The sequence below is a fragment of the Impatiens glandulifera genome, chromosome 5 (genome assembly GCF_907164915.1).
Source record: "Impatiens glandulifera chromosome 5, dImpGla2.1, whole genome shotgun sequence".
Lineage (NCBI taxonomy): Eukaryota > Viridiplantae > Streptophyta > Magnoliopsida > Ericales > Balsaminaceae > Impatiens > Impatiens glandulifera.
The window spans coordinates 41,254,692-41,272,831 of record NC_061866.1 but is presented as its reverse complement, the minus strand read 5'-3'; the positions used below and the strand labels follow the sequence as shown (position 1 = coordinate 41,272,831).

The 18,140-nt window shown below is 28.7% G+C and overlaps 2 protein-coding genes across 2 annotated transcripts; both read left to right on the top strand.

The window, feature by feature from the left end:
- The first annotated feature begins 1,742 nt into the window (after positions 1-1,742).
- On the top strand, positions 1,743-3,298 carry LOC124939365 (probable indole-3-pyruvate monooxygenase YUCCA7). The gene is made up of 3 exons (XM_047479844.1): positions 1,743-2,411; positions 2,491-2,868; positions 2,938-3,298. The coding sequence occupies exons 1-3, from the start codon at positions 1,743-1,745 to the stop codon at positions 3,148-3,150; spliced, it is 1,260 nt and encodes a 419-aa protein (XP_047335800.1). The 3' UTR covers positions 3,151-3,298.
- An 11,815-nt stretch (positions 3,299-15,113) lies between these two features.
- LOC124939363 (probable indole-3-pyruvate monooxygenase YUCCA7) lies at positions 15,114-16,504 on the top strand. The gene is made up of 3 exons (XM_047479843.1): positions 15,114-15,782; positions 15,861-16,238; positions 16,313-16,504. The coding sequence occupies exons 1-3, from the start codon at positions 15,114-15,116 to the stop codon at positions 16,502-16,504; spliced, it is 1,239 nt and encodes a 412-aa protein (XP_047335799.1).
- Positions 16,505-18,140: the final 1,636 nt, after the last annotated feature.

Below are 18,140 nucleotides of genomic sequence, written 5' to 3'. Positions count from 1 at the left end.
TTATGTGCTCTACCATTTATTTATCAAAATTAGATTTATATAATACAATTACAATTGTTTCAAGATTTCTTATATATAAGAGGATTAACGACTCTTCAAGATTTTCAAATATATGTTTTGTTTTGTTGTTTGAATATTGTCTTTACTGTCTTTTAGAGATTTTATATGTCGATAACTTATTGTTTCTTATAAGTCAACAAGAAATTGATCGGTTACATATATTCGAAATCTAGTTGATGACTAGTTAAAAAGAATGGGTGTCAAATGTTTACAGGTAAATTTGCAAAACATAAATAATGTGTTGCAATGTTTGGAAAAGAGGAAGGAATGGAACAAATGATAGAAATTAAAATATTATAATTTCAATGGAACCGTGACATAGACAAATAGAAAACATGACATAGACAAATAAAAAAAGATAAACTAAAGAAATAAATAAATAAGTCAAACGGATAGAGCTTGAAAATCTACATACTCAATTAATTGTTATTTGAAAATATATGTATTCATGAAAATGACAAAGATGTTTTATTTTTTGGATGTTGATTTCAGTATGCATGACAAGTTTCTTTTGGAGAAAGTATTGAGGATCTTTGTGGTATATTTGTTTGCTAATTGATTGGTTTATATTTATTTATTGTGAAGCTTTTAGATGTTGTAATATTGTAATGTTGGACTTTAGAGTGTTTTCAATCTTACTATACATTTTTTTTATTGAAAAATAAGAATATTTGCATTGATACATAATCATTGTACAGCATCTTTTGGGAATACCTAATTATCTAAGAACATAGTCTATGAAAAACAATCAAATCTGGCCTAAACTTTAGTTTATAATTTGACATGAGTTAATCAAAGTAAAGAAAACCCAAAATCATGACCAATTTTTAATCAAGATTTTTAGAAAGAAGTAAAATAAAATGAATTGGCTCGAGTCGAGTATCAAAACATCCCAATAAAGGGGAGAACCAATTTAAACAATAAGGCTCAAAAGCTACCTAGAAAGCCTTAAATTGTTCCTTAATTGTCTATCTTAGCCTTCACTCACCCAAATGATTTCGATATTCGTTCATCTACCCTTAGAGATATAACGATTGCATTTCATTCTAACGATGTAAATGAGAAATTAAATATTTGAGCATTCCTATCTTCTACCTATGTTTGAAAGGTAACTCATTCCATAAACTAACATGTAGATACAATAAGATAAAATAAAATCTCCTTAAATTCTGTTATAAACTTACAATTCATCGGGTTTTTATTACCTATTACGACTAGTGATATTTGTTTGATTGTGAGATTCTTATTTTATTTTTTTGTAATACCCATGAAACGAAATATTTTCTTAATAAATTTTCATCATACTTGAATAAGAGTTGTAATACTTTCTTCACTACTAAACACAAACAAAAATTTGCCAGTGAAGTTTACAAATAGGATCTCTGTTACGAAATCATTTTTCCCTCATAAATAGTAGCAAAACAATAAAATAAAATAAATATGACTATTTTACCCCTCTACGAGAAAACAGAAATTTTACAACGGGAGAATCGTAATTGTGTCATAATGGATAATTCCACATAAACACACAAAACCCAATATTCTTCTTTATAAATTAAATAACAAAACTAAAATATATATTAAAAAGAACTAGTTGAATTCTAACTTCCCTATTTAAACCTCCCAATCCCCCATCATCAATTCCTCCACACATAATATCTTCCTCACTTAACATAATCATCATGTCTCAACCAATTGATAATCATGATCAAGAAACCATCATCTTCTCCGGCAGGTCTATTTTCGTAAACGGCCCTCTCATCATCGGTGCCGGTCCTTCCGGTCTAGCCGTGGCTGCCGGCCTCAATCTTCAAAATGTCCCCTTCATCATTCTCGACAAAGCCTCCTGCATTGCATCCCTTTGGCAAAACCGAACTTACAACCGCCTAAAACTCCACCTTCCTAAACAATTCTGTCAACTTCCCCACTTCCCATACCCAAATAACTTCCCTCAATACCCAACAAAGTATCAGTTCATCAATTACCTCGAAACCTACGCAAATAAGTTCCAAATCGAGCCACGGTTCAATCAGACAGTGAAATCAGCTCGTTTCGACCAGAAATGCGGGCTGTGGAGAGTCAAAGGAATCTTGGGAAATGGGGTTGACGAGGTTGAATATATCTGTCGGTGGTTGGTGGTGGCGACGGGGGAGAACGCGGCTCCGATTATCCCGGAATTCGACGGCGTGGAGGAGTTTGGCGGCGAGGTTATGCATTCGTCTGAATATAAGTCCGGCGAGGGGTATAGGGATAAACGTGTTTTAGTTGTTGGATGTGGAAACTCGGGTATGGAAGTCTCGCTTGATCTTTGCCATTTCAATGCGATTCCATTGATGGTGGTTCGAAGTTCGGTAAGAAAAATTTAGTCTTTGTTTAAAATTAAGATGAAAGATTGATGTTAAAGTTGGATTTGAATCATTTGATGAACAGGTTCATGTATTGCCGAGAGAAATCCTTGGGAAATCGACTTATGGTTGGGCAATGATGATGATGAAATGGCTGCCATTGAAGGTTGTTGATAAGATAATGGTGGTTGCTGCAAGATTGATTCTTGGTGATACAGAGAGGTATGGATTGAGAAGACCTGAAATGGGTCCTTTAGAGATTAAAGAAAGGAAAGGGAAGAGTCCAGTTTTAGATATTGGAAGTTTAAAGAAGATTGAATCTGGGAAGATGAAGATAGTTAATGGTGAGATTAAGAGGTTTGGAAGAGGTAAAGTTGAGCTTGTTAATGGTGAAGTTGTTGATAAGCTTCACTCTGTTATTTTTGCAACTGGGTATTGCAGCAATGTCCCTTCTTGGTTAAAGGTAAATTGGAAAAATGGGTTTTTTTGGTTGGATTTTTTGGGTTAGAAAATAACCTTTTTGTTTTATCAGGAAAATGATTTGTTCTCTGAAAATGGATACCCAAAATGGAGATTTCCAGATGAAGGATGGAAAGGAAAAGATGGATTATATGGAGTTGGGTTCACAAAGGAAGGATTGTCTGGTGTTTCAATGGATGCTATAAGAGTTGCTGATGATATTGCAAAAATTTGGATAGAAGAAACAAGGAAATTCAATAAACCTTCCTCACTATTATATTCTTGACCAATTTATTATTATTATTTTATAAATGGTCTGAATATAAGATGTTAAGAGATATGATTTCTTAATTTCTATTATTGTAAATTTTATTTTGCTAGCCCTCCCTCACATGGAAGATGAGGCTTTTCCATTTTCTTTTATACTCTTTTATGTATTGAGTTCTTGATTATTTATGAGTGTTGTTTTATGAATAAATTATATATATTATAAATAAATAAAATAAGGAGTTACAAAAATTGATAAAAAAAACTTAAATTATAAAAAAATCATACCTCAATCATGAAATTTTTAACTTTTTAAGGTGAGTTCATAGACAATGAATGGTGAAACCGTATAAATTATTAATTAAGTGGGGGTAGGAGGAAGTTCTACCCAAAATCTAGAGCGACGATAAAATTTGTTTTTGTCTATGAGTTGGTATACAACGTCGATAAAAGTTATGTCAAATAATAATTGGTCGTCTACAAATATTGTCAAAATAACGAGAAACTCATCAAAATTATTAGAGAATACATACATGTAAAAGAGGTTCTAGATGAAAGATGAATTCTAAAAACTCTATATTCGAAAAAAAAAATGATTACATATTTGATAACACTATTTCATTTGATGTAATAAACACAGACTCGAGAAATGGTCACCAACACAATTGAAAAGTGTATAAGAGTAGACGACTCACCAAATATTGAAAATATTATTCATATTACACAAATTTGAGACGATAAATTTGATCCAGTTAAATAGAATACCGTACATAACAAACACAAATTTCAATTCAAATCTAAATTATGTAAAGAGAAAATAAGCACCCTCCAATACTAGAAACGTCATCGAAGGGATCATGAAGAGAATAATTTTACTCATTAGTTTTTTTTTGTGTAAAGAGATCAAATGTAGAAGAATGTGAATAATAAATTAATTGAAAGTGATAGAATTGCATGTTTTTAATTAAATCTTATATGTATATAAATGAAACTGATAATAAGACTCCATTTTACAAATCATTTAACTCACTTAAATTAATAGGATAACAAAAGGTATTGAGTAGACCTAATATTTAGACATTTTTAATAGGTTGGTCATATATATATATATATATATATATTATATATTATGATTCTATATCTTCAAGGATTTTAGGACCTAGTATTATATATAAACTCGATATAATATTCTTTCTTCTATAAGTGTTTTGAATGAAGGTAGAAGATCATGATTATAAAGGATTATGTTAATTCTATTTATTTTCAATAAATATATATATATATATATATATATATATATATATATATATATATATATTCTCTCATGGATGAACGCAACAAAATTTTATATTGTTGAATCACACTATATATTTATTCTTTTTGTTACTGTTTACATCTTTCGCATTTTCTGTTATAATAAATATTTGTTTTTAAATTTAATTTGTTAATAAGAAAGTCTTAAATGGAGTGATTAGATTTTTTTTTCAAAAGAATAAACTTAATTTAATAATAAAAGAAAAATACAAATTAAGTTACGATAACAATTAATTAAAATGAAAAACAAACAAGATTTTAAATTAAAAAATGCGGGTAATGGGCTATATCTCATGTCTCCTTAGCTTGGGACCCAATCAATTTGGTGGACCCTTTGTCCATTCTATGCCCAACATCACTATTCTCTTATGTACTATGATTATAGACTCATAACTTAGTACAAAGATTTATGTACTATGATTTTAGTTTTCACATTTAAACTATTTATAAAAATATATATATATATATGATTAAAAAATTTCCTTTTTTTATTTATAAGCATGTTCATATATTTTTGTTAATAATAATGGTACAATTTGTTTCTACATAACTAGATTTCTTGTAAATAATGTCGCCCCGAAAATTGGGCTGTCTCAGTCCACACGTAGAAAAGCTTAAGAAAATTTTTTTAAAATTATTAAAATAAGATTTTAATAAGATTTAAATTCATAACTTAATTTTTTTTAAATAACACTTTTTTATTTTTATTTTAAAATAATAAATTTAAATAAAATTTTTATTTTTATTTAATAAATGGACTGACCGTGGGCTTACGGACTTACCTTATGGCCAATCGCTTGTAAACAAGATACAATTTCTTTAACCAGATTTCTACATATCACACAACCACATAGGAAATAACATCATATATTTTCATGAGCAAAGTAGAATGTTCACAGTTTGAATCACCTTGTTTGTCTAACCTAGATATACCGATGCGACAATTAACTCATAACATATGTCAAAAACTAAAGAGAATTTATATTAGCGAGAATAATAATAATTTACATAATATAGATTATTATTTATATGATACAATGCCTAGAAGGACTTATAAATGGTTGTATGTTGATTCAACCAGGTTAGTTTCCAGATTATTTACTAAAAACAAGTATCAACAAATGGAAGCCATCTTCCTTTCATATTTTTTTTCATTCAATCAGTTCTTTATTTGACAACACTATAAGTCTATTCAAAATCTATATATGATGAGTGATCCTGTTGTTATATTCAAAACACTATAAGCCAAATTGCCAACTGTTGTTATATATGGATGAGTGATCCCAACAACAAATACCTTAATTATATGCCTAAGGTTATATATGCTTATTCCTTTTCTTTTACTAATTATCAGTATGATATTAATGGTGAAAATGTTTCTAACTGAATCTAAGATTCCAAAAATAAAATAAGATAACAGAAAGAGGATATAGGTAAAAAAAAAGGTTGAAAAATCTTTTATCTTCTGTTTCTCTTTTTTTAGGAGACAAAGAAAATTGTACAAATTGTTCTATATAATTACTACAATTTTTCTATATAATAGATCAATTTGTTATGCTATGAAATACATATTGTTTATCATATTAGTATTTGTGTTATGTTTTCTATACTTAAATTAACTTTTCTGTAGACATATCTTATCTTAAATGATTGTTTGATTTGTATCAGTAAGATGCTATATTTTGTACAAAAATTATTATCTTGAAAATATAAACTATATATAATATATTAATTAGTTATTTGATAGTATAGAATTTGTGTGTCATCAAGTCTTGACTACTTTCCCAAAGTAAACATAAAATGGAGAGCATTGACTTCTTACAAGTCCTTGACACAAGTCACAAATTCAACAGGTTAGCAGATAAAAATAACCATGATTTTACTTCTTAAATTTAACAAACAAAATTATTTTACTTAAATTTATATTTTGGTTTCGAGTTGGGATTGTATCCAACCAAAATATGATCACCCTTAATTAGACAGAGATATAAGTTGTAGAGATATAAGTTGTACGGGTATAAAATGTATAACTTGTCTATATTATTTTTATTTGGTTGAAAGTAAAATGTAAGGTATAAATTGTAAATATTTTTTAATTTTGTGTTGCTAAATAATAGTTATTAAAAAAAGTAATACAAAATTAGAAAAATAAAAAATTTCCTTCTTTTCAAGTGATGATATAAAGAAAATAAATAAAAAATTATTATTATTTTTTTTTAAATTAAAAATTGGACAACGAATTAAGAATTAAGCATGTAGTTCCAAACATACTTAACCATTTAACCATAAGTAAAATTTGTCGCCTAACGGGTTCGAACCCAGGACTTAAGGTTTATAAAAAAATTATTATTATTTCTTTATAAATATCTGTATTGTTATTTAAATTCTTTTACTATTATTTATTAAAAAAAATGTTATTATTATATATCACATTATTTTTGTATATCATTATATAATTTCTTTAATTTTTTTAATTGTGAAATTAATTTTTTTTTTTGTATTTTTATTTAATTTTCAATAAAAAATATTATTTTATTATTTATAATTTTCTTAATTATTATGCTTAATTACTACTAATAATTAATATTAATTGTATAAAAAATAATATAATAAATAACAATAATATTATAATGAAAAAAAAATGTGTTATTACTATTTAAATTAAAATATAATAATAACATAATATATAACATGAAAAATGATAAAGAAATGAAATAACGTGACATTATAAAGATTTTATTTCTTTATCATTCTTTCTAATTTTTCTCCCATATCATCTATCATATAATATATAAATAATAATTAATTATATTATCATTATTTTTAAAATGTTTTAAATATAAAATTTTAAATTAATATTTTTTTTATAATAATGAAGGTTAAATTGGAAAATAAAATAGTTAGGTATAATCTTGTAAGTTGTAACTAAGATGGAGGACTATTCTTTATGGTCTTTACCCTTCTAGACTTCTAGTCATATGTACTTTATGAAAAGTAACAAATGTGAATTTTCTTGACTTGAGAAGAAATGGAACGCATTAGTCTACTTGGCTCACACGTGAATCACATATCATATAATTAATTAATAATACAAGGTTATACTATTAAACAATGTATTACACTTTCAATACCGCGTGATTGTCTTTTTTGTGTTGCATGGCATATAATTAATTCAAAACATCGTGTTACACTTTAAATAGTACCGCGTCCATTTTTTTTTTCTTTTTGTGGTTGTTAGGGGTGAGCAAACAGGTAAACCAAACCCATATTCAACCCAAATTAAATTTACCCAACTCATAACCCAATCCATATTATTTACTAACATGGGTTGGGTTGGGTTGGGTAACCCAAATTATTATTTTTATTTTTTCATCAAACACATTTTTATCCGTTTAACACATTTTAATATTTTTAACATGTTTTAACATGTTTAACACGTTTTTCACGTTTTGACACGTTTCTCACGTTTTTGACACGTTTAACACGTTTCTCACGTTTTTGACACGTTTAATACATTTTCACATGTTTAACACGTTTTCACGTTTTTGGCACGTTTAAAATGTTTTTGGCACGTTTCACATGTTTTTTACACGTTGAACACGTTTTTCATGTTTTTGATATGTTTAACACATTTAACTTGTTTTTGACATATTTGACACGTTTTCCATTATTACAACACATTTAACACATTTTGGCATATTTTTCACGTTTTGACATGTTTAATATGTTTTTCACGTTTTGACATGTTTAACATGTTTTTCACGTTTTTGGCATGTTTAACACATTTTTCAAGTTTTTGGCACGTTTAACACATTTTGACACGTTTAACACGTTTTTGACATGTTTAACATGTTATCCACATTTTTCATGTTTTTGGAATGTTTTGACACATTTAACACGTTTCTCGCATTTTTGACATATTTAATACGTTTTTTACACATTAAACGTGCCAAAACGTAAAAAACGTGTTTTTTTTGGGAAAACATGTCAAACGTGCCATAAATGTGAAAAATGTGTTAAATATGTCAAAAACGTGTCAAATCGTGTTAACGTACAAAAACCATGTTAAACATGTTAAAAATATGTTAAATGTGTAAAAATGTGTTAAACGTGCCAAAAATGTGAAAAATGTGCCAAAACGTGAAAAACGTACCAAAATGTGTTAAATGTGCTAAAAATGTGTTAAATGAGCCAAAAACATATTAAACGTGTTCAAAATGTCAAAAACGTGTTAAACGTGCAAAAAATGTGAAAAACGTATGAAATACGTGTTAAACATATCAAAAAAGTGTTAAACATGCCAAAAACATGAAAACATGTTAAATGTGTAAAAAACATGTTAAACGTGCTAAACGTTTTAAACATATCAAAAACGTGTTAAACGTGTTAAAATATCAAAAACGTATTAAACGTGCCAAAAACGTGAAAACTGTGTTAAACTTGTCAGAAACGTGTTCAACGTGTTAAACATGTCAAAACGTAAAAAACGTATTAAACTTGTCAAAAACGTGTTAAACGTATTAAACCTGTCAAAAACGTCTTAAATGGGGATGGCAATGGGTACCCGTATACCCGATACCCGTGGGTACCCGATGATCGGGTTCGGGTATTTTAAATCGGGTTCGGGGTCGGGGTCGGGGATGGGGAGTAAAAAATGGTACCCGATCGGGTTCGGGGTCGGGGATGGGGAGTGTTGGAAACCCAAACCCGATACCCGAATATATTAATATTAATATATATATATATATATATATTAATAAAATTTAAGTGACTTATCAAATTCCACCTTATAACTTGTAACTACTAACCATCATTAAATAAATATATTAATTATTTTATCATTACTAACATCACGCTTAACATCATTTCCTAGATTCATGTTTAACAAGTTAAATTTCATTCATTTGTAAATTGTAATAAGTGTTTCTCTCTCATAGTATGTTCGTTGTTCATTCTTGATTCAACCTAGGGATGGCAACGGGTACCCTACCCGCCGGGTAGTGAAGTACCCATCCCCGAACTCGAATTTCAAATTACTACCCGACCCCGACCCCGAACCCGACGGGTATCTCTATTTATATCCCCATCCCCGATTCATCGGGTACCCGATCCCCGACGGGTACCCCATTACCCGATATGAAATATTAAAAAATTATATTTAATTAATTAAAATTATATAAATTAAATATAATAGGTTACTACAAAATATAATTAACCTAAAACTATTAATAAATATTATATCCTTAAACAATAGACAATAAAATCATCCACACATAATATAAATTCATCCATACTACAAAAATACTGAAAAAACTTAAAAGTGATAGAACATAAATCTTAATTAAACACAAAAACTTCAATAATCATCAAATTAGTTTTCTCACAAAAAGCATCCTTCTTGAATACATTTCTTCAACACATGTAAATTACAACCTACAACATCAAAAGAAAAACAATCAACATTAACATATAAAAAAATAGATATTAATATATTGAACTATTATTCCCTAAATATAGTTAAACATAATATTTAAAAAACTCTTTTATTTTTTAACTAATATATTGAACTAAATATAAGGAACTTTTAATATTCCTTAAAAAAAACTCTTTAACCCTTTATTTTTGCCTTTACAAAAAATAATTTTATTTATTGTATTACTTTATTAAATTATATATTATTTCATAAAAAGTATTTAATAATATTAATATTCTATTATAATTTACCAACCTAGTTTGTGAAACCCTAATTTGTGAGTTGTGAAAATCCATCTACATTACATGATTTGGATAAATTTTTATAATGTTTAATGTGGTTTATTTAATCTGAGTCAAATAACTTATAGGCATATTACATATATAATGAAACTATGAAAGTATGTCTAAATCTATTCTCGCATATATATAAGTTATTCCACTTATTAAGCATATATATATATATATAATCTGAAAATATCTATTAATTCTACATATTAAACAAAAAAATTTATAAATCAACATATTAAACAAAAAAATCTATAAATAATAGAAGTATTACTTACCTACTATGTGTTGTATTCGTGTAGAACTTATAGAAAAAATCAACTTTGTTGCTGTTAAAACGGAAGAAGAAGCTACAAAATAAAGATTGAAGATTAAGTTAATAAATAAATAAATATAAGATTGTAAGAGTTGAAGAACAAACATAACTTTATTAAATATAAAAATTACTTACTTGCATAAAACTAGAAGAAGGTGGAAGAAGATAGAAGTTGAAGACTTGAAGAAAGGTTGAATCAAGAATGAACAACGAACATACTATGAGAGAGAAACACTTATTACAATTTACAAATGAATGAAATTTAACTTGTTAAACATGGATCTAGGAAATGATGTTAAGCGTGATGTTAGTAATGATAAAATAATTAATATATTTATTTAATGATGGTTAGTAGTTACAAGTTATAAGGTGGAATTTGATAAGTCACTTAAATTTTATTAATATATATATATATATATATATATATATATATATATATATATATTCCCCGATCGGGTACCATTTTTTACTCCCCATCCCCGACCCCGACCCCGAACCCGATTTAAAATACCCGAACCCGATCATCGGGTACCCACGGGTATCGGGTATACGGGTACCCATTGCCATCCCCAATTCAACCTTTCTTCAAGTCTTCAACTTCTATCTTCTTCCACCTTCTTCTAGTTTTATGCAAGTAAGTAATTTTTATATTTAATAAAGTTATGTTTGTTCTTCAACTCTTACAATCTTATATTTATTTATTTATTAACTTAATCTTCAATCTTTATTTTGTAGCTTCTTCTTCCGTTTTAACAGCAACAAAGTTGATTTTTTCTATAAGTTCTACACGAATACAACACATAGTAGGTAAGTAATACTTCTATTATTTATAGATTTTTTTGTTTAATATGTTGATTTATAAATTTTTTTGTTTAATATGTAGAATTAATAGATATTTTCAGATTATATATATATATATATGCTTAATAAGTGGAATAACTTATATATATGCGAGAATAGATTTAGACATACTTTCATAGTTTCATTATATATGTAATATGCCTATAAGTTATTTGACTCAGATTAAATAAACCACATTAAACATTATAAAAATTTATCCAAATCATGTAATGTAGATGGATTTTCACAACTCACAAATTAGGGTTTCACAAACTAGGTTGGTAAATTATAATAGAATATTAATATTATTAAATACTTTTTATGAAATAATATATAATTTAATAAAGTAATACAATAAATAAAATTATTTTTTGTAAAGGCAAAAATAAAGGGTTAAAGAGTTTTTTTTAAGGAATATTAAAAGTTCCTTATATTTAGTTCAATATATTAGTTAAAAAATAAAAGAGTTTTTTAAATATTATGTTTAACTATATTTAGGGAATAATAGTTCAATATATTAATATCTATTTTTTGTATATGTTAATGTTGATTGTTTTTCTTTTGATTTTGTAGGTTGTAATTTACATGTGTTGAAGAAATGTATTCAAGAAGGATGCTTTTTGTGAGAAAACTAATTTGATGATTATTGAAGTTTTTGTGTTTAATTAAGATTTATGTTCTATCACTTTTAAGTTTTTTCAGTATTTTTGTAGTATGGATGAATTTATATTATGTGTGGATGATTTTATTGTCTATTGTTTAAGGATATAATATTTATTAATAGTTTTAGGTTAATTATATTTTGTAGTAACCTATTATATTTAATTTATATAATTTTAATTAATTAAATATAATTTTTTAATATTTCATATCGGGTAATGGGGTACCCGTCGGGGATCGGGTACCCGATGAATCGGGGATGGGGATATAAATAGAGATACCCGTCGGGTTCGGGGTCGGGGTCGGGTAGTAATTTGAAATTCGAGTTCGGGGATGGGTACTTCACTACCCGGCGGGTAGGGTACCCGTTGCCATCCCTAGTCTTAAACGTGACAAAAACGTGAAAAATGTGTGAAAATGTGTTATTTGTGTGACAACGTGTTAAACGTGTCAATAACGTATTAAACAAGTGAAAAACATGTTATAAGTGTGAAAACGTGTTAAACATGTAAAAAACGTGTTAAACGTGCCAAAAACGTGTTAAACGTATGAAAAATGTGTTAAATATGTCAAAAATATGTTCGATTTAAAGTTGGAAGATGATTACTTTATATTAGATTAATAATAGAGAATTAAATTAAATTTATATAATTTTGGTAATTTGGATAACCTTAACCCAACCCAAATTAAACCCAACCTATACACAACACAAATTAATATTTTGGGTTAGGGTTGGGTTTAGGTAAACCCAAATTATGCTCACTCCCAGTGGTCAATGGTTCGTTCTTTAAAAAAAAATATAGAAGAGTTAATTTATAATTTCAAGATTTATAATTTTAGTATTTTAGTTAATAAATTAAGTGATGAGATTGATAAATAATAATACTAAATTAAATAAATTAAAATTTAATTTTTTTTGTAAACCCAACCATACAAAACTTATATTACAACGTTTGTTTGTTTTTCTTTCAGTTTTTCTACATTTATCAATATTAGATTTGTATAATACAATATTCAAATTTTTATCTTCCATAGAAAACAAATAAATCTAAAAGAGATTGATCTAGAATATTACATTGATCAAATCGGGCTTTACATTAGTCTTACAATTTGACATGAGTTAATCAAAATAAACAAACATAATAAAAAAAAAAACATATGTGAGTGAATAGAGATAAATTGGAAAACAAATGTTTTTCTCATAAACTCAAATAATACAAATTACATTTAATATATACTGAAAAGAAAACTATGGTAATGGGTAGTTAACATGACTGTCCCAATCTCTCTTAATATAATATTAAATACACTAATATTCACACAATCAAAATGATGTAAAAACAATAACATTACAAATTTCAAATCAAGATTATAAGAAAGAATAAGATAAAATAACGTGGTTGGAGTGTCACACTATTACAATAAATGTAACACTTTTTCTAAAAAAAATAAAAAAATGTAACACTTATAATGGTTGAAAAACAAATCAAAACCACCCCCAAAAGAAGGAGAACCAACAAAGCAATTCAAACATAAGGCTTAAAAGCTATAACACGAAAGCGCCGCTTTATCTTCCGTGTGACAACTACTCGTCTAGAAGAGACACTCGTTCTTCCATGTGTATCAAAGTTATCTTCCGGTCAACTGTTCACCTAATTAAGTGAAAAAAATCAAGTATAATCACGCAACACACGTTGCTAGTGTGCCTCTTGCTCGTGCGAGTGGACCGTTTAAAATTTATTGTTTGAAGCATGGAAGCGGATTACCCAAAAAATCTCTGAAAATAATGAAAAACATAAAAAATATATCTCGGTAACGAAAACTATAGGGGATGTATTGTCCAGATCCAAGGGTTCACAACTGCCCTAAATCAAAACCGTCGGGAAGTCCGTTTAGGGGTCACCCGTAGGCCTTGATTTAGGCGAATGACCCGAACGCAACACAGTAGTGATGGTTGAAGACAGATCTAGTCGCCCATAAAGACTTTATACCATCGTAGAAGAGTGAAAGACGAGTTAGTAGCACCTGACCGACATAATGTGAGCTTAAGTCTTCATACATGAAAGAGATTATCAAACTGTTCGCTAGGAACTAGCTCGCCTTTAGTATGATGCAGTTTCTAAAAACGGTAGCTAGTCCTAAGGCATGGTATAACTTGGTAGAGTAGAGATCGCATGATTTACTAGTGTTTCCTGCAAGTACAAGACTAGCTGTACTAGTTAATAGAAAAAGCGAATTGAGATTACTAATGACAGGTGGAGGTTGGGGACCGACCATGTTTGGTGCCTTAAACTTGTCTCCTTCACCTCTAATTGTGATGTGAATCAATCATATCGAGAAAGTTTAGGCATTCCCAATTTCTTTGTCTTATTAGCGCGACGCAGGTGTTTGTCAACGATTCAAGTCACTTAAGACTCGAGTTTTGAAATAGGGCTAGGCCACCAAAAGGACTTTCAGGGACTGAGAAAGACGAGTGAAAACTAGAGTTAGGGCTATTCAACTCCTGGAATTAGCTTTCCGTTTATGATCATGACCTCGCTTCGAGTATGAATCTGAAGCAATTGTTAAGATTCGGGTGTCGAATTTAACCAGTTTGAAACGATTTTTAAAACGCAAAAAAAAAAAAACACAAATTTGTAATATTACACTCAAAAGAGTTATATGCACTTCAGCCGTAAGATCTCATACTATTTATGTCTTTAAAATTAGTGTCTTACCTTATACAACTCTTAACATCAACATATTTATGGGTAAACATTAAAATAATAAAATTTAAATAACTCTTTATCCATGATTAAACATAAACACAAACTCAATAAATATAATTAACTTTTATAAAGTGTATTACAATTGTAGACTTGACCACTCAGCATAGTCATACCCTCAAATTTAACTTAAAAAACCTACAAGTAAGAAACAAAAATATTTTATTTTTGTTATTGCTCCTTAAAAGAAAAAAAACTTGTCCATTAAGTTAGTCATCTTTTGTCCTAATTCCACACTAAACCCATATTCATCTTCTTTATTTAAACCGTCCCAATCCCATCATCAATCCTCCACACATAATTTCTTCCTCACTATACAAAATTATCATGTCTCAACCAGTTGATAATCATGATCAAGAAACCCTCACCTTCTCTAGTAGGCCTATTTTCGTAAACGGCCCTCTCATCATCGGTGCCGGTCCTTCCGGTCTAGCCGTGGCTGCCGGCCTCAAGCTTCAAAATGTCCCCTTCACCATTCTCGACAAAGCCCCGTGCATTGCTTCACTTTGGCAAAACCGAACTTACAACCGCCTCAAACTCCACCTTCCTAAACAATTCTGTAAACTTCCCCACTTCTCATACCCACATAACATCCCTAATTACCCAACAAAATATCAATTCATCGATTACCTCGAAGCCTACGCGAATAAGTTCCAAATCGAGCCGCGGTTCGATCAGACCGTGAAATCGGCTCGTTTCTATCAGAACTGCGGGATGTGGAAGGTCAAGGGACTCTTGGGGAATGAGGTCGACGAGTTTGAATATATCAGTCAGTGGTTGGTGGTGGCGACGGGCGAGAACGCGACTCCGTTTATCCCGGAATTCTACGGCCTGAAGGACTTTACCGGCCAAAGTATGCATTCTTCTGAATATAAGTCCGGCGAGGCGTATAGTCATAAACGTGTTTTAGTTGTTGGATGTGGAAACTCCGGCATGGAAGTCTCGCTCGATCTTTGCCACTACAATGCGATTCCATTTATGGTGGTTCGAAATTCGGTAAGAAAAATATAGTCTTTGCTTAAAACTAAGATGAAAGATCGATCTTAAAGTTGGATTTGAAATTTTTGTGAACAGTTTCATGTATTGCCGAGAGAAATCCTTGGGAAGTCGACTTACAGTTGGGCAGTGATGTTGATGAAATGGCTGTCATTGAAGACTGTTGATAAAATAATGATGTTTGCAGCAAAATTGATTCTTGGAAATACAGAGATGTATGGATTGAAAAGACCAGAAATGGGTCCTTTAGAGATTAAAGAAAGTAAAGGGAAGAATCCGGTTTTCGATATTGGTAGTTTAAAGAAGATAAAATCTGGGATGATGAGGATAGTTCCAGGTGAGATTGATAGGTTTGGAAGTGACAGAGTTGAGCTCGTTAATGGTGAAGTTGTTGAACAGCTTCACTCTGTCATTTTTGCAACTGGGTATTCTAGTAATGTCCCTTTTTGGTTACAGGTAAATTGGAAATATGGTCTGTTTGGTTAGATTTTTTGTGTTGGAATTTTAACTTTTTTTGTTTGTTTGTTCAGGAAAATGATTTGTTCTCGAAAGATGGATGCAAATGGGATTTTCCAGATGAAGGATGGAAAGGAAAAGATGGATTATATGCAGTTGGTTTCACAAAAGAAGGGTTGTCTGGTGTTTCAATAGATGCCATAAAAGTTGCTGATGATATTGCAAAAATCTGGAAAAATAAAATAATGAAATCAAATTCACCCTAGCCCAACATGGAATGGGAGGCTTTTTCACTCTTTTTTTTTATATATATATTGAGAATTTCATTGTTTTTGAGTGTGTTGTTCTAAAAAAAATGAATACTTAATTGGGTTGTTGTGTTAAGATTTAATTTGTTATTAAGAGAATCTTAAATTGAAATGATGTGTTATAATTTGTGTGGAGTCCTTTTAGATTTAGTTTAATAATAAAAGAAAATTACAAATTAAGTTTTGATAACAACTAATTAAAATGAAAAACAAACAAGATCTAATAGTTGTTATCAAAACTTAAAAAATGATTGTAATGGCTTTTATCTATTCTCTTCAATTTGATTACTCAAAATTTGAAAAAACAAATAAAAGTGGGCCATTTTTATATTAGTGTTTTACCCCTAATTTTGGAAGATGTTTTGACGATAGAAATTCATGTAGAATAAAAAAGGAATGTCTCATGCCTAAATCATTTAGGAAAAAAAATAAAAGTATTTAAAAAAAAATGTAATTTGTTATATTTTAATTATAAGCATGTACATATCAGATTTTTTTTTATTTTTTTTTGTTTGTTAATAATAATGGTATGAATTGTTTCTAGGTTTTGTTTGGTTGTTTATAAGTGTACGATGATAATTGTGTTTGTGGGTGTTTAATATTTGATTGAATCGGATATTCTATCGAATTCGAATTTTATTTTCGGTTTTCGAATCGAATGAATTCTGTAGACACTCATTTTTTATTCCTGATTTATAATTTAAAATAATCCTGAACCATTGAAATTATTTTTTTCTAAATTTTATAAGGGTCCATTGTATGGGATCTAAAATAATTAAATTATGTACTATTTAAATAAAATATAGAAGAGATATAAATAGTTAGACAAATTAAATAAATAAAATAAAATAAAATTAGAAAAATATATATTTTTGATATAAATGTTAGTTTATTTATTTTGCGAAAATAAAAAATAATAATAATAAAGTATCTAATTAAACAGGCCAAGGACTTAGTCAATTAAGTTATGAAGTTGAAGTCAAACCAGGCCTAAGGAAGGAAGATAAAGGGAGAGCTAGATGAAATTTTAAAAGGCAAGTTGGACTTCACATTTAATTAAAAGAAAAGAGGGTTATCATGTGTAAAACCCCAAGGAAAGTGTAGGCGGACAAAAGAAATGCCTAATTAAACAAAGAAATTAGGAAGACCATGTATTTGATTGGAACAAAAACATATGACTGAAATATTTTAAAAACGAAAGCTTTTGCTATTACTAAATATCTCATGGATATGCTAGAAGAGGTTGGTATGTTGTTGATGTTTGTTTCGATCACTAAAACAATTTACAACCTTCTTTAGAACTCGAGTTCATTGAATTCTTGATATGTTGTTGATATAATGTTGTTGTCATGTTATTTGAATGGTTGAAATAAGTTTCTAAGGTGATAATGAAGAGTTGAATGGTTTTTTTTGTTTAGTTGGAAGGACCAATTAGTTGTAATTGGTATTCAGTTTGATTAAGTCTTGTTTGTAAATTTTATTTTTTTTACTAACACTCTTTTTTCTCATTTTATTTTAGGTATGGTTGACATCTCACCTTCATCTATGGGTATTTATTTCAATTTTTATCTATTTATTTATTTATTTCTTGTAT

Bases quoted from the DNA above. Each gene is read 5' to 3' on its own strand.
- LOC124939365 (XM_047479844.1), top strand. From the start codon at position 1,743: ATGTCTCAACCAATTGATAATCATGATCAAGAAACCATCATCTTCTCC. The intron at 2,412-2,490 runs GTAAGAAAAATT...TTTGATGAACAG, and splicing joins TGATGGTGGTTCGAAGTTCG to GTTCATGTATTGCCGAGAGA. The intron at 2,869-2,937 runs GTAAATTGGAAA...TTGTTTTATCAG, and splicing joins ATGTCCCTTCTTGGTTAAAG to GAAAATGATTTGTTCTCTGA.
- LOC124939363 (XM_047479843.1), top strand. From the start codon at position 15,114: ATGTCTCAACCAGTTGATAATCATGATCAAGAAACCCTCACCTTCTCT. The intron at 15,783-15,860 runs GTAAGAAAAATA...TTTTGTGAACAG, and splicing joins TTATGGTGGTTCGAAATTCG to TTTCATGTATTGCCGAGAGA. The intron at 16,239-16,312 runs GTAAATTGGAAA...TTGTTTGTTCAG, and splicing joins ATGTCCCTTTTTGGTTACAG to GAAAATGATTTGTTCTCGAA.